Raw genomic sequence first — 15693 nt, 5'->3', positions numbered from 1 at the left:
AGAGAGAGAGGAGAGAGAGAGAGAGAGAGAGAGAGAGAGAGAGAGAGAGAGCGAGAGAGGAGAGAGAGAGGGAGAGAGAGAGAGAGAGGGAGAGAGAGAGAGAGAGAGAGAGAGAGAGAGACATCAGTGGGCTGCCTCCTGTGTGTGCCCTGTCTGGGGATCAAGCCTCCGAGTTTGGGTGCAGGATGACGCCCCACAGGGCCAGGCTGCCATGGCCAATAGTGGGTGAACCCCCGGAGCCACTGCCGTCCCCCCCCTGGGCCTTGGTCCTGCCTCCTCGGCCTCGGGGCTCCTCCAGGTCCCTTCCAGGGGACTCCTCAGGCCCGCGTGGCCAGGGCTTGACAAGATGGCCCAGGGCTCCCTCTTCCTAGCTCAGAGCCCCAGGGGGCAGCCTGGTCTTGGGGGCGACGTCCCTGCCGTGGCCCAGCTGCCGGGCTCGGTTGGACGGCACGCAGCCCCAGGCCCCCACTTCGGATTGTGGAGCCCCTAGTCTGGCCACTCTCCACAGAGGAGGACAGTACAGGGTGGACACAGACTGGGCGGGTCCCCTAGATCCTGCTTGTGCCTCCTAGGGACCCCCCACGACCCAGAACCTGGGACACTGTCTGTCCACATGGTCAGTTCTGGGTTCCTAGAGCAGAGGGTGGGGGCAGGGGAGTGGAGGGGACCATGGAGGAGCCACGGGGAGCCCTGTGGGGCGAAGACCAGCCAGCATGCAGAGCGTAGGGTGCTGCGTGCAGGTCAGGGGTGCCAGCGACGGCCCGGCATGGTGAGGAGGTGGGTCCGGCTCTGTGTGCACACCCAGAAAATGTCTCTTTAAAAAAATATGTATAGTCAGAGAGGAAGGGAGAGGGAGAGAGAAACATCCATGATGAGAGAGAGTCATGGATCGGCTGCCTCCTGCACGCCCCACACTGGGGATCAAGCCTGCAACCGGGGCCTGTGCCCCGACTGGGGATCCAACCGTGACTTCCTGGTTCCTAGGTTGACGCCCAGCCCCTGAGCCCGCCGCTGGGCCCACCCGGAAGATTTCACTGGGTAGTAAGATGCTGAGCGTGGTGGCTCGGGGACCGGAGCTGCGCCCGCCCTGGGGCTGGGGACCAGGACGCACACAGGCCCTTCGTGGCCACGGCTGCCCGGGAAGGGGGTCCTGGGAGGTGAATGGGGGCTCCTGTGCAGGCCCTGGGACTCTGGAGCACGCAAGGGTGCCCAGCGCCCCCCCTCCCCCCCCCCCGCCTTCCCGGGCCTGTCCCCCAGGCCCCACCACTTGCTTCATGCTTCCTGGTGGCTGGTGTGTCCCTCCTGTTGCAGCAACAGACTGAAAACAACACCCAACCCCAGCCAAACCTCAACCTGCAGTGAAGGGGGAAGTGAAACCCGGGGGGAGGGGGGCTCAGCCGCCGCCCCAGGAAGCGCCCAGAGCCCAGCGCACATAGCGGTCCCTGAGCACCAGGTCATGGCGGAGGCGGCCGGCCAGCCCGGCTCTGAGGAGCAGGAAGAACTCCTGGTGGACGAAGACGGCGCAGGGTAAGGGCCCACAGGAGGCCGTGCGCTGGTGTTTACGTGGGGGTAACGCTCAGTCCTGAGGTCCACGGCCCTTGGGGCACCTTCCTGGGACCCGCCTGGGCGGCTGGGCCTCCCCGGGAGAGGCCGAGAGCGGGGCCGGGACCAGGAGGGCTGGGTGCTTACCGCCAGGCACCGGGACTCAGACTGAGGCCTGGGCTGGCGGAGCTGGTGCTGGGAGGGCTGCGGGGCGGCGGGGGGGTGGGGGGGAGGCTCTGGACCAGGTCTGATGGAGAGGGCTTGCTCACCTGGGGACCCGCCGAGCCCATGTGTGGGGCTCAGCCGAGAGCCTCCTGGGGTGATGGAGGCTGGGGAGGCCGCAGGTCCCCGAGCGGACGCAGCAGGACTGTTGGTTGGGGCGCAATGTGACGGGGCATGGGCAGGGGCTGTGTGTGGGCTGCTGGCAAAAAGGGCCACCTGTGCCGTGGCTGCCCGCCCCCCAGAGCTGGGCCTAGAATGCCCGCGGCCCCCCGGGAGGCACCTGTGATTGCAGAGCCCTGGGCCCGGCCTGGGCAGAAGCGGGGGGGGGGGGCATCCAGGGCCTGGGGAAGGGCTGTCAGGGGGAGGGGAGGGGCAAGCACCTCAGTCGAGCCACGCCTTGGGGTCCCGTGGCCCAGGGTGAATGTCCCAGAAGAGATGGGAGTGGGCAAGCTTGGGGACAGTGGGGCGTCCAGGGGCAGGGGGATGTCTGATGGGGATGCGGAGGCCTGTGGGGTGGAGACCAGCCCAGGAGGAGGCCAGTGGGGTGCTGCCCAGCTGAGCAGGAGGGAAGGAGCAGGGCCCCAGCTCAGAGGGAGGGGTGAGATGCCGGGACCCGCAGGAAGGAGGAGAGGGCAGCAGGGCAGGGCCCGGAGCCTCAGGGCGGGCTTGCTGGAGTCTGACCGCCACCCCACCCACACCCACACACACACCCTCTCTCTTCCGCTGGAGGCTGGAGGCGACAGGACCTGAGGCTGTGCAGGTGCCTTTACTGACAACGTGTGCATGAGTGTGAGCACGTGCAGGTGTGTGTGTGCAGGTACCTGTGTGTGTGCGAGGGAGGGGCTGCTGCGGGGTCTGCGGCCCAGTGTGAGGCGGGCGGGAGGCTGAGCGGTGGCCCCTGGCGGGGTCTGGCTCAGGGCGCGCGAGCTCAGACACCCGGCTGGTGAGTGGGGACAGCTGTCCTGCTCAGAACCGGCTCCTCACGTCAGCGCCACCCAACCCCTGGCCTCCCCGTGCTCCTTGGGCACCTCATGCCCATAGAAGGGCACGGCGGGAGCTGCCTGGCTGGGCACTCCGGCCTCCCTCCTTGGCCCATCCTTGGCCCCTCCTCCCAGCTGTCACTCAGGCTGAGGGAGGGTGGAGGGCCAGCCCAGGCAGCAGCAGGGGGCCTGTGGCTGAGCCGGGGCATCCCAGTGCCTGTCCTAGGGGCTTAGGCTGCACCGGTGGGGTCTTGGGCTGGAGAGCTGGCCCTCAGACCCCCCAGCCCCGAGTGGGTGGCACCGCAGACACCTCCCTCCTCCCCGCCCCAGCCCCGTGTGGTGTGTGTGCAACCCCGACCTTTCAGAGTGAAACTGAGACTCAGGGTGCGATGGGTTCTCCTTTCACAAGGTGACTTAGGGACGGGGGTTTTACTACGGGGGGTCCCCATGCACAGGAGAGGGTGTGCGAACTGGAAAGCCCCCCCGGAGCCCCCATGGGCTGGGTCTGCTGGGCTACTCCCCGACTTTCACACGCTGCCCACCAAGATCTGCTGGGGCTCAGGGCATCGCCCTGCACGCCAGTCCCACGCAGGCTGTGCCCTCCAACTGGGTACATGGGCTGCCCCCTAAGACTGCCTCAGGACGGGGCCTCCTCCCTCAGACTGCCCCGGGGCGGGGGGCGGGAACCCCCATGCTGCCTTGTCCCTGGTGACCTCTCACCCCCTTGCCTTCCCAACAGGGCCAGACACCAGCTGGTTCAGGGGCACACGGCCCGGAGCAGAGGGCAGTGCCAAGGCCACTGGGCAGGAGGGAGGGGCTGGGCAGGAGGGAGGGGCTGCTGAGCTGGAAGAACTGGGGGCCTGGGTCCAGGGGCTCGTCCCCAGTCTGAGCTGGATCAGCCTGGGGACCCCCAGGTGGGCTGCCTCGCTCCTCCCCCTGGTCAGGCAGGAGGTGGAGCTCAGCGGGGGCTCTGGGCAGTCCTGGCTTCCCCCACCCTCCATCTGGACCCTCCACATTCCCTCCTTGGGTGGGGAGAGGGAAGGATGGCTCAGCCCTGCCCCTGCTGATTCAGCAACTCAAAACTCCTTCCCCGCACCCCACCTTTACTTGGGGCCCATCTGCCTCCTCGTTCCACAGCCCTGACCCGAGGCAGTGCCCGGAGCGTCTGGGGACCAGGCCCGGCAGACTTCTCCCCGCCCGGGTGGCACGAGGGCTGGCACAGTGCTGTCTTGCCCTCCATACTCACCAGCCTGCCTCTGCCTGGTTTCCCTCCAATGGGCCCGTGGGTGGCAGTGGATAGAAGCCCCTTGAAGCCCCTGCCAGCAGGGGTGGGGTCGAGCCCAGGGCCCCTGCTTTCCGGGCCCTGAGTCCCAAGTGCCAGCGGGAGGAGAAGGATGGGCAGAGTCCTGGGGGCAGGACTGGCACCAGAGGCTGACAGCAGAGCCAGGACTTTCTGGACAAATAAGCCCCACACCGGAGTCCTCCGTTCCCCATCTGCACAGTGGGGATCCTGTGAGTTCGCTCCCCACACCGGAGTCCTCCGTTCCCCATTGTGGAGTCCAGTGAGGCACATCCAGACCGCCCATCACGCAGGTGGGAACACCGGCCTCGGGGCCAAACCGCTGTCTAGGCAGCTGGGCAGCGGACTCTGGACAGGCCCTGCGGGCCCTGGCGTGGAGAGCGCCCCCTGACTCTGCTGCCCTACGGACTCTTTGGGAAGCCTGGACCCTGTGTGGGCTCCAGGTTGGGATGCCAGGGACCCAGCAAGGCCTCGGGGGCACCCAGGAGTGGCTGGACTGCTGCTGGAGATGTTTGATAACCCCACGCAGTGCCACTGTGGCTCTGCACCTGCAGGTGCCCACTGGGGTGAGGGTGCACATGGACTTGGGCACAGCGTAAAGACCCCCAGGGACCTGCCCAGAAAGCAGAAATGACACGGGCCTGGTCAGACACACTGGCTCTCTCCAAGCCCCGCCCCTCCCTGTCCCGGCCCCGCCCCGCCCACTGCATCAGGGATGCTCTGCCCAGGGCTTCTGAAGGCCGTCCTAAAGATTAGGGGTCACCCTACCTGGTGTGGCCCCGTGGAAAGAGCGTCATCCTGTGGACTGAAGGGTCTGGGTTCGATTCCGGTCTAGGGCATGTACCTTGGTTGCAGGTTCCCCAGCCCTGGTCAGGGCACAGGCAGGAGGCAACCAATCGATGTGTCTCTCTCACATCGATGTTTCTCTCTGTCCCTCCCTCTCCTTTCCACTCTCTCTAAAAATCAATGGGAAAATATCCTTGGGTGAGGATTAACCAAAAAGAAAAGAAAGGAAATGGGACTTGGGATCAAGGGATCTAGCCAGTTCATTCAGAAGAATCCAGAAAGAAGCCTTCAGCCTCTCCTGGTCCCAGCCCCAACCCGAACCCCAGCACCTCACTACCTCTACCACCTGCCATCTTGCCCTCGCCCTTTGCTGGACCGAGGCACCCATAAGACCGACTGTCTCCCCTGAAAGTCAGAGGGTCCCCCAGGAGCCAGGGAGGCCACCAGCCCTTACCCACTCCCCTCGCCCGCCATGGGCTCTCACTGCTGTGGTACCTTGCACGGCGTTACCGCTCTGTGAGTGAGCATATATTTGTGAGTGGGTATGGGTGTGTGTGGTGATGAGAATGTCTAAACAAGAGGACACATCTTGCTTCTCCAGTCCCTGCTGAGGTTCCATTGTGGCACTCAGTCTGCTGGGCCATAAGGGTCTGCTCTCTTATCATCTTATGAACCATGGCTTAGTCACAACAGAAAGAAAAAAGGAAAATAAGAGACTCAATGATGGATAAAAATATGAGTAGGTGGATGGGTGGATGAATGGATAGATGGGTAGAAAAGGGATGAATGATGGGTGATGGGTGGATGGATAAATGGATGGATGGATGGATGGATACAGAATAAATGGAGGGATAGGAGAACATATCTATGTATGTTTGGATGAATGAATGGATGGGTAGAAAAGGGATGAATGATGGGTGATGGATGGATGGATAAATGGATGGATGGATACAGACTAAATGGAGGGATAGGATAACATATCTATGTATGTTTGGGTGAATGAATGGATGGGTAGATGAATGGATACATCAATGGGTGAATGGCCAGTTGACTATATGGAAAAACAGGTGATAAATTGATGGCAGAAAGTAGTGATAAAATATATACGATTAACTTATGAAAGGAATTAAAATGGATGTATAGTATGTGACTTTGAGCAAGTTACTTAACTCTCTGCACCTCAGTTTCCTCATTAAAATAGTATACTGCCTACCCCATTGGGGTTTTATGAAGATTATATAATAAAGAAAAGCACTTAAAAAGTCTCTGGCACATAATTCCTCATAAATTTTAGCTAGTGTGGTGGTGGTGATGTTGTTGTTGTTGTTGGTGGTGGTGGTGGTGATGGTGATGGTGGTGGTGATGGTGATGATGGTGGTGGTGGTAGTGGTTGTAGTGGTAGTAGAAGTAGCAGTATTAGATAGGCAAATGGATAGAAACTTGGCCATATGAGTGGATAAATGGAATGCTGGATGTATATATGAATCGACATAGACATGGATAGATGGATGGGTGGATAGATGGATGGCTAGATAGATAAGCACAAACAAAATTTTTAGAATATTTAACAACATATATGACACAAATGTTAGCCTATGAAATGGGTACTGTTTTGGACCTGTGCATATCAAGCTAATAATCAGCCTTGGATGTATGAATGAACAGGTATACCAAGAGATGGATGGATGGATGGATGGACAAATGGATGGGTGGATGGATAGATGGATGGATGAATTAGTCAATGGACACATGGAATGGAAATAAATGGGGGATAGATGGAGGATAGATAAATGGGGGATAGATGGAGGATAAATAGATGAAATGTAAACAGGTAAATAACTGGACAGATGAATAGAAGGTTATTGGGTGAGTTAGACATATGGATGGATATGAATGACAATAGACTTTTAGATGGAGAGATGGGCAAATATAGAAAGAGAGACAAATGAAAAGAGAGTAAATGCACAAATGGCTGATGCTAGGTAAACTATTGAAGAGATGGAGTGATGAACAGACACCGCTGAATCAGGACTTGTGCACTCATGTTCTCTCTTTCACCCACCAATGAGAAAGTCTCTTTTCAAATAAGGAAAGGCCACTTCCTTCCTGGGAGGCTGTCTTTATCTATTACATATAACATAATCCCTTCCAGATCTCCGTGTCCTCAGACCCTGAATCACATTTTCTATGGCATTTACCATCCTCTGATCTATTACAGTAAATATCTACTTTTTTTTTTGTTCCCACAAAAATGTCAGCCTTGTGAGAGAACAGGGACTTAGTTAATGCTGAATTCCCAGCACCTGAACATGAACAGAGTTTAGTAAGTTTGTTGAAAAATATATGGATAGTTATATGGAGATAAATGGTTGGGTGAGATATGGATTAGTGGATAGATGGATGAAAACAATAGTAAGTAACATTTATTCAAGGTTTACTATGTATCAGCAACGGCTTTAAGTACTAGCTCTTTGGGGTGGCTTAATGGGTAAGATGATGGGCAAATATGTATAAGAAGGACATACATATATGTATTTATGCACAGTTGGTTGTACGACTTGCTAGATGGAAAGAGGGGTGGACGTATGGGTGGCTGAACAGACAGGTATATGAATGGATGTAGGAAGGGGATGGGTAAATACCAAAACGTTTGGAGAGTTGAATAAAAGTAAGGACAGAAGAATATATGAAGAGATATGAGGTATTTAAAGAGATAGAAGAATTAAAGAATAAACAGATAATTCACTGGTTGGGTAGCTGGGCAAGTAGATACACAAATTGATGGGTGAACATATAAATAATAGTAATTGACATAGATTGAGTGGTTGTTATGTTCCAAATCGACGGATGGCTAGCTGAGTGCTTCTTCTAAGTGTTTTATATGTATTAAGACATTTAGATAGATGGCTGGATGTATGTATGAATGCATGTATGTGTATATGTATGTGTATATGAATGAATGGATAGTTGGATACTTGCTCAATAAAGACTTGTAAAGGGAGATGGATGAAAATAGGTACATATGTATTGATAGACACGTGAATGAATAAATTGATGAAATGATATATTGTTTTTATATGAATAATTATATGACTAGATAAACTATGGATTGATAAATGATATATGGAAAGAGAGATAGCTATAGATAGAGGATGGATGAATGGATGGATGATAGAGGGATAGGTAGACAGATAAATGGATGGATGGATGGATTAATAGGTGGATGAATGAATGGATGATGGATGAAGGATAAATGATGGGTGGAGGATGGATGAGAGAATGAATGGATGGATAAGTGGATGGACAGATGATGGATGGGAGAATAGACGGATGAATAAATGGATGATAATGGATGGACAGGTAGGTGGGTGGGTAGATAAATGGATACATGGATGATGGATGAGTGGGTGAAAGGGTGGGTGGGTGGACAGACAAATGGATGGATGATGGATGAAGAATGAATAAAGAATGGATGGGAGGATAAGTGAATGAATGGATGATAAATGGGGGATAGATGGAGGGAGGATGGATGAGTGAATGCATGGGAGGATGAGTTGATGGATGAGTAGATGGATAGATGGATGATTGGATGGATGGATAAATGGGTGGAAGGATGGAAGATGGAGGGGAAGATGAATGGATGATGGGTGCGTGAATAGATAGAAGGGTAGATGGATGTGTATGGATGATAGATGGATGCATGGATGGGTGAACATGGGTATATATGTATTAATGGATGCTTGACTAGATTGATAGAAGGATATATTGTGTTTATATGAATAATTGAATAGCTAGATATATTGAAAAATTGATGGATTGATAAATGATACATGGAAAGACAGATAGCTATAGAGAGAGGATGGATGGATGGATGGATGGATGGATGGATGAGTGGGTAAATGGATGGAGGATAGATGATGGTTAGAGGATGAATGGGAGAATGAAGGGATAATGGATGAAAGGAAGGATGTATGGATGATGGATGAATGATAGAAGATGGATGGGAGGATGAGTGGATTGATGGATGGACAAATAGTAGTGGAGTTGAGGTCAAATCCTCGACCTTATGGTCCCTGTTAGGACACACCCTGGTTGTAGGACGATGAGTCATGGCCAGTGCAGGTAAAGATCTGTCCTCGAGCCTCTCCCTCATCAATATTTCTGATAGAAAGCTGTGTGATTCCATTTTAAGTTCTCAATGTCAGGGGTTTCCCATAATCCCAAGGCAGCCTTCTCCCCCGTGGGAATATTTTTCCTGCTATTAAACCAAAATATGCCTTGGCACATTTCATTCCTGGCGGCGACTGTGATTCCAGAACCAAGAGCAAGAGGCAAGGGGGTGGTGGCCCGGTGGAGATAGGCTGGACGTGAAGCCAGCTCCCCTCCCCGGGTGACCTGCTGGGTCCTGGCCCTGCGGCCTCCCTCCTCCTCATGCCCCCAGAGTCCCCAGGTCTCCACACTCCGGCTGGATGCGGGGCCAGCTGTGGTCACGCGGTCTCCACGGCACTCCCCACATGCTTAGCTCCTCCCGGGCTGTGCGGGGCGAGGGAAGATGCTTGGGCTCCCCTCCAGGACCGGCCACGAGACCCAGCCTGCGTGTGGGCGGGGGGGCGGGGGGAGGGCTGGGGGGACTTCCCGACCCCCACGGACTTCCTGACCCCCACGGAGTCTCCGCCAGCAGCCACCACCTGAGTCACTGCGGACTGAGCTAGGGGCCCATGTGGAATTTTTCCGACTGTTGCCGCCACCTCAACACAACGGCCTTCACCCAGCGACCCGTTCGCCTTTTTGCCCGCTTGCCAGGGCGGTCATTACCTTGCCCTCGGCCCACTCACATATCCCCTAGGAGTGGCTTCGGGCCTGGAGGGGCAGGCCGGGCACAGGACGGCCTCTCTGGGCCATGCCCCGGTAGACAGCAGTCCGCAGACCTGGCTTGTGGTTCTGGCTCCACTGGGCCCCGGCTCTGAGACCTTGGAATCCAGTCGGAGCCTCGGTTTCCCCATCTGAGCCATGGGCGCAGCGGTGTCCACCTCTGGGGCCGTGTGCATGTTGGCTCGCGGGTGAGCCCCGGGTGGGAGACTGCTCCCTCGGTGCCTCCCCTCGAGTGGGTCCAGTCCCCGCCTTGTCCGGCCACTAGCCTCCAGTGAGTCACGGTGACTCAGCCCAACCAGACAAACAGTGGGCTGGGCTGCTTCTCCGGGGCCTTGGCCAAAGAGCCAGGGGCCACGGGCCGGCTGGCCAGGGCACCGCACTGACCTTGTGCCCAGTTGCCACTTCTCAGGAGCATGGACACCAACCCAGAGAGGCTGGTTGGTGTTGGCCCCTAGGGGTCTCACCGCTCTGACCGCCCAGGGCAGGCTGCGGGTGGGGGCCGGGGAGGGCAGAGCCTCCCCATTTGGGGAGCAGAGAGGATCCCTGGGGTGCCCGGCCTCCCCCTTGAGGTGATAAAAGGAGCTGAGGGCTGGGAATAAACAAAGGAAAATGGAGCACCCAGAGGGAGGGAAGAGGAGGGAGGGAGAGGGAGGGAGGGAGGAAGGGAGGGGAGAGGAAGGGAGGGGGAGGGAGGGAGGGAGGGAGACAGAGATAGGGACAGAGAGACACCACAGGGAAAAGAGGAGACAGGGGCTGCGTTTGGGACCAGGGAGACGGGGAATGAGAGAGAAGGTGCTGAGGGCCCAGGAGCAGGCAGGGCAGGGGCGGGCGAGGCAGGGGGAGAGCAGGCAGGCAGAGGAGCTGGACCCAAAAGACAGATGCAGGAGGGAGAGAGAGGAGGCCAGAGCACGGGCCAGGCCAGGCGAGGCGAGGAGAAAGGCTCGAAGGGAATGGGGGGCAGATGTGGGACCAGGCACCCCTTGAGCTTGGGGAGCAGAGGTGACAAGGAAGAGGAGCAAGTGAGGTGGAGGGGCAGCTGGCAAGATGGCCGAGGGGGACGGCGAGGAGGGGGCAGGAGGCAGCCCTGCCCATCCCAGGCCACCAGGTCCCCCTGACCCGGCTGTGGGCTGGGAGGGCTCCACTCTGACATTTACTAGTCTGGGAAGGAGGGGGCCCTGGAGGTGGAGGAGACCGAGGGGGGCGGAGTGGGGGGTTGGGGGGAACAAAAAGGAAGCAGCTGCTAAGCCTGAAGGAGGAGGGGGCCCAGAGACCCACAGATCCAGAGGGCCCAGGACAGACCAGCAGACAGAGAGAGAGGACAGGGCAGGGGGCACCAGGACCAGAGAGACCAGGCCAGACAGGGGAGGGACAGCTGGCGATGGAGGGGCAGGGGCAGAGGGTGAAGGAGGAGAAGGGCAGGCAGGCAAGGAGAAGAGAAGGAGACGGGGCGAGAAGGGTCCACGCTCCAGGAGGAGGGGCGGGAGGAGGGCAGCAGACCAGGGCCAGCGGGCCTTTGAAGAAGGCGCCACAGCGTCCCCAGGGCGGGGGTCAGGCCAGGTCACCGGCCAGGCGGCGGCCACCAGCAGCATGAGCAGCTCAGCGGTCCTGAGGAGGAACCCTAGCAGACAGGGCCTGGACACCCTCCAGAGGTAGGTGCCTCCCGGCCCCGACCTGCACGGAGGGCCGGGCAGGATGTCCGCGCCGGCACCACCCACAGACCATTGGCACCCACTGAGCCCGGGCCGAGGTGGCTGTGCCAGGCCAGCCCTGGGCAGGGCCCTCCCAGTCTTTCCCAGGATCTGGCCCAGCCCAGCAGGAGCTGCCCCTAGGCTGTGGGCCGGTCCGGGGTGCCAAGCTGGCTGGCTGTGGGCAGGTGCGTGCACCCGGCAGGCCTCCTCCTCTCCCACCTGCGCCCTGGGCCTCAGGAGGCGCTGCTGTGCCCAGAGGCGCCGGGGTCTCCGCCTGGCCCAGTGCTCCCGGGAGGAAGGGCACCTCCTCGCACAGCTCCGAGGCCTCGCCTGCGGCCCACTGGCCTTGGGCAGCACCCGGGCACCCTTACTTCACAGATGATGGAACTGGGCCCTGCAGCTGTGCACCTTCAGCACCCAGCTCTGCGTGGGCAGCACCGTGGGCCTTGGGGAGTGCTCAGGCCTCGAACTCAGCGCCTCTCCAGACTCAGACCCTGGCTCCTGCCGGCTCGGGCCAGTGCCCTGTCCTCTTTGGGCCTCCGTTTCCTCCTCGGTAAAGTCATGCTGCAGAGAGAGAGCGCAGAGGCAGAGGCCAGCGACTCCGCAGAGCTGGGCGGGAGGCAGGCTGAGAGCCCGGTGACCACCTCCCTCTGAGCCGTCTGCAATGCCCTTCCTCCTCCTGAACCCTTCCAGGCATCTAAGGCCCAGCTGAAAGGCCGCCTCCTCCAGGTACCTGCAAGGTTTCTCCCAAGCCGGGAGGCCTGTCCTCTGCCAGGCCATGCGCTGGCTCCCTGCCTTCTTTGCTGGCATGGAGCATGCTGGCAAGCTCCTGGATGGGCATCTCTGGGCATCCCCAGGTCCACCGAAGCCAGGACCTGGGAGGAGGAAGGGACAGGGGTGAGCGTGGGCTCAGCAGCTCCGGCTCGCCAGGCCCCCGAAGACACCAGGTGATGGCTCTCTCCCAGCCCCACAGCGGTATGGCGCAGGGACCGCCACCCAGGCAGGACCGGGCCCGGGTCTGAGGGGCCCTGCTGGGCGGCTCCCTCGCAGCCCCCACTGCGCTTGTTCCTCACGGGACCCTCGAGTCCTTTGCAGGGTCTGCCCGGCTGGGGTGTGTCCTTCCAGGAGTCACCACTGTAGCCCTCCAGGGAGCTCCGTGGCCCAGCACCGGGCTGCCGCCTGGGGGAGCAGGGGGCACGGGCAGGGTGCGGATGGTACACCTCCGGCTCCACTGGGGGGGGGGGGCGAGCATGGGCATGAGGCAGGAGGGCCTGCGGTGGCTGGCCAGTGGGTTGGGGCACAGGAAGTGTCCCTGGGAACTCCCCCTGTGGGATGTGGGGAGCAGGAGAGTCTCTTATAAAGCCAGACAGACCCACATCTGCCCGTGACTGTAAGCAGATCCGCTGAGCGGCGCGGAGGTGCCCGCGGGCAGGTGTGGAGCCCACGCCCTCCAGGTTCCCGACCCGGTGACACCCACAGGGACTCGTGAAGCCCTCCCAGTGGGTAGCACGGCTGACAGGTGAGAGCCGGGGCCTGAGGGGCTGCCCTTGCCCAGGGCCGCTGGGGGACTGGGCAGTGCCTCCCGGCCCACGGCATCACCCCGTCTTTCACTGTGGGCTGCCTGGGCTCCCCAGAACCCACGCCTACGCGCCGGGCAGGGAGGGGACGCCGGAGGGGACGCGGCCTCCCTCTGGGACAAGCCAGGCACAGCAGCTATTTCTCGTCTCAGTCTGGCTTATGGCTGGGGCTGCGGCCAGTCCTGTGGCCACCCAGACTCCGGATCCTCACCATCTGCCAAGCTGGACGCTTCCGCTGCCCCCGCCCCAGGAGTGCCCCATGCCGAACGCGCATCTCCCTCTGCCCCTCTGCCCCTCTGCCCCCCTGAGGGACTCGAGGCTCCCCTCGGGCTCCCCCAGGGCCAGGCCAGTGTGGAGGACGCTGAGAGGGAGGCAGGGGACCCCAAGCGCTCATTTCCCGAAGTCACCCCAACTCTGGGCTTCCTGCCTCGTCCCGCAGTCCGTGGGGGGCTGGCTTTGTTCGGTGGGGCTGGGCTGGCACAGAGCAAGGAGGCTGGCGTTCTTATGGCATTCGGGCTGCCGGTCCCCGGGGGGGGGGGGGGGCTCTGCAGGCGGAAGGAGCCCCGGTGGGGGCTTCTCTGCCGCCCCCCGGGGCCCCCGCCCTCCACGAGCACCAGGCTCTCCTCTCGCCGGCCGCCCTGCTGAGGCCTCCAGGGAGCCTGTGTGGCCAGCAGGGCAAGGATGGGGCCGGCAGCCCGCCGGGCTGGCCCGAAGGGGCTGGGGGAGCCAGGCCTCCAAACCACAGTGTCCAAAGAGGCGTGGCTGCCTCGGGCCCACCCAAGGCCCGGGTCCGGGGGTGGGGTGGCCCCGCGTTGGCAGGGCTGGGCGTCGGGCGGGCGGCACCGCCTCGGGACCGGGGTCTGTCAGCCAGAGTGGGTGCTGCCCCGGGAGCGGGCGAGCCAGCAGCAGGGGGCACGGGGACCGAGTGGCCCAGCCCCCTGGGCAGGGCGTCAGGGCAGGAGCCCAGCGGCTGAGGCTCAGGCCGGGCTCCAGCTGCAGCCTGGGAACGGGAGCAGGGCAGAGCGGCGTGCGGCGGCCAGGGTGCTCCGGGCACCTGAAGCTGACCCAGCCCCTGGCCAGAGCGCCCAGAGGGTGCCCCGGGGCTCCCGGCCCCCAGGAATGGCTGGCGGGGCCCAGCCCCCAGGACGCCCTCGTCACCCTCAGAGCAGCTCAGCTGAGGTTGGTGGCCAGGGCTTGGCCCACACAGGTGTCGGGGCAGGCGGGCACCCGGCTGCAGGTGGGAGCTAGCGCAGGGGCGAGAGGCCCTCGGCAGGCCCCGGGGGGGCAGGAAAGAGGGACAGGGCCCCGGGCATTGAGTGGGGTCAGACCCCACTGCACCCCAGAAGGTGAGAGGGTGGCCGGAGGGTCCTGAGGTGAGGCGGGGCAGGGGGCCTGTGCCCTGCGGGCTCTGCCAGGGCATGTCCAGGAGGTGGGAGAAGGGCAGAGGACAGGACGGGGGCCACCATGACAGCAGAAAGAGGGGTCCACTCTGGGGACAGAGACAGACTGTACAGGCTGGAATGACAGGGCCAGGACGGGCCAGACGGGCCAGGACGGGGTAGGAGGAGGGAGAGGCCAAGTGAAAGCAGCGAGGAGAAGGGATGGATGAGGCAGGAGATGGGGTGCTTGAGGGGCCACGGGTGCCCCCGATGTTGGCCACCCCCCCATGTTGTCCCCACACAGCCGAGGAAGACCAGAGGGGCAGGCGGGGAGGTGGTGACCCCCGGAGGTGGGTGGCACTGTCTAGTCTAGTGCCTGCTCCTGCACCTCGGGGCAGGTGGGAGTCACCAGGAGGTGGAGGCAGGTGGGTCCGAGAGAGGGCCGGGGGGGGGGGGGGCTGGGCACAGCGTGGAGTCTCTGTACCTGGGCTGAGCCCCAAGTGGGGACCCGTCCTGCCACTGTCTGCTGCCCCCCACCTGCTCCTGGGGGCTGCGGGCTTGGAACCCCCAAGGATGCTGCACCTCTAACCCTCAGTTTCTTCGTCGGTAACGGGGTGGTGGGAGGGTGGCCATGAGGAGCCACATGCTGGCCTTCAGCTCCTGGCCGGGGCCTCAGGGCAGAGGGCCAGGGCGTGTCCACCTGGCCTCAGCCGTGGGACATGGGCCACTGCCGTTCACCCCACGTCCCGTGTGTGCTCCCAGGAAGCGGGGCGCGGGGAGTCGGGGGCTTGCCCTCCTCTCTGGGTGGGGCAGGCAGCGGGGTCGGCAGAATGAGGACACCAGACAGGACGGAGACTGAACGAGAGCCCATCTGGTGGCAAAGCCCGATCTTTCTGTTCTGCCCCCCCCCCCCGCCCCCCAACCATCAGCTGAGGCACCGGGAGCTGCGATGGCTTCAGAGAGAGGCTGGGGGCCAGGCGGGTGCTGAGGGCTCTGGGAGCAGATGCCGTGTGGAGGCGTCCGGCAGAGGGTCTGGCTGCTTCGTGCACTTGGGGGGTCGAGGGCTCCCTGGGAGGGCAGAGGCAGAACAGACAGACAGGTGGTCCGGTGCCAGGTGGGCGGCCAGGTCTGGGTCCCGTGCGCGGACCCTGGGGCAGGACCAACGCGAGAAGCGTTTCGGCAGTGACTGTGGGCAGAGCCGCGCGTGGGGCCTCGGGGTGTGCGGTGGGTCTGGGCACCGGGCAGGCAGAACGGGGAGAGGGATGGAGAGGCTCCAGCCGGTGCCAGCCACCAGTCGCGTGTCAGGGAACGTGCCAAGGCCTGGCCTCGTGAGCGGGCGAGAGCCGT

The 15693-nt window shown here is 60.9% G+C and overlaps 1 protein-coding gene across 5 annotated transcripts in view; it reads left to right on the top strand.

Annotated features, from left to right (window-relative positions):
- Positions 1-1033: 1033 nt before the first annotated feature.
- The window catches only part of LSP1 (lymphocyte specific protein 1), a 40495-nt gene continuing 25835 nt past the window's right edge, over positions 1034-15693 (top strand). The window contains exon 1 of one of the 5 annotated variants that reach the window (XM_080688557.1): positions 1034-1527. In XM_080688557.1, coding sequence (XP_080544683.1) covers positions 1457-1527 — 71 coding nt within the window. In that variant the 5' untranslated portion in view covers positions 1034-1456. Of the gene's footprint in view, positions 1528-11127; positions 11352-12754; positions 12910-15693 lie in introns of those variants that run through there. The other 4 variants (XM_080688559.1, XM_080688558.1, XM_080688560.1 and 1 more) reach the window with 4 other exon arrangements.

Source organism: Plecotus auritus, assembly GCF_963455305.1.
Source record: "Plecotus auritus genome assembly, chromosome: 9".
Classification (NCBI taxonomy): Eukaryota; Metazoa; Chordata; class Mammalia; order Chiroptera; family Vespertilionidae; genus Plecotus; species Plecotus auritus.
Note: the sequence above shows the minus strand (reverse complement) of the source record. Positions and strands in the feature narration are given on the sequence as shown.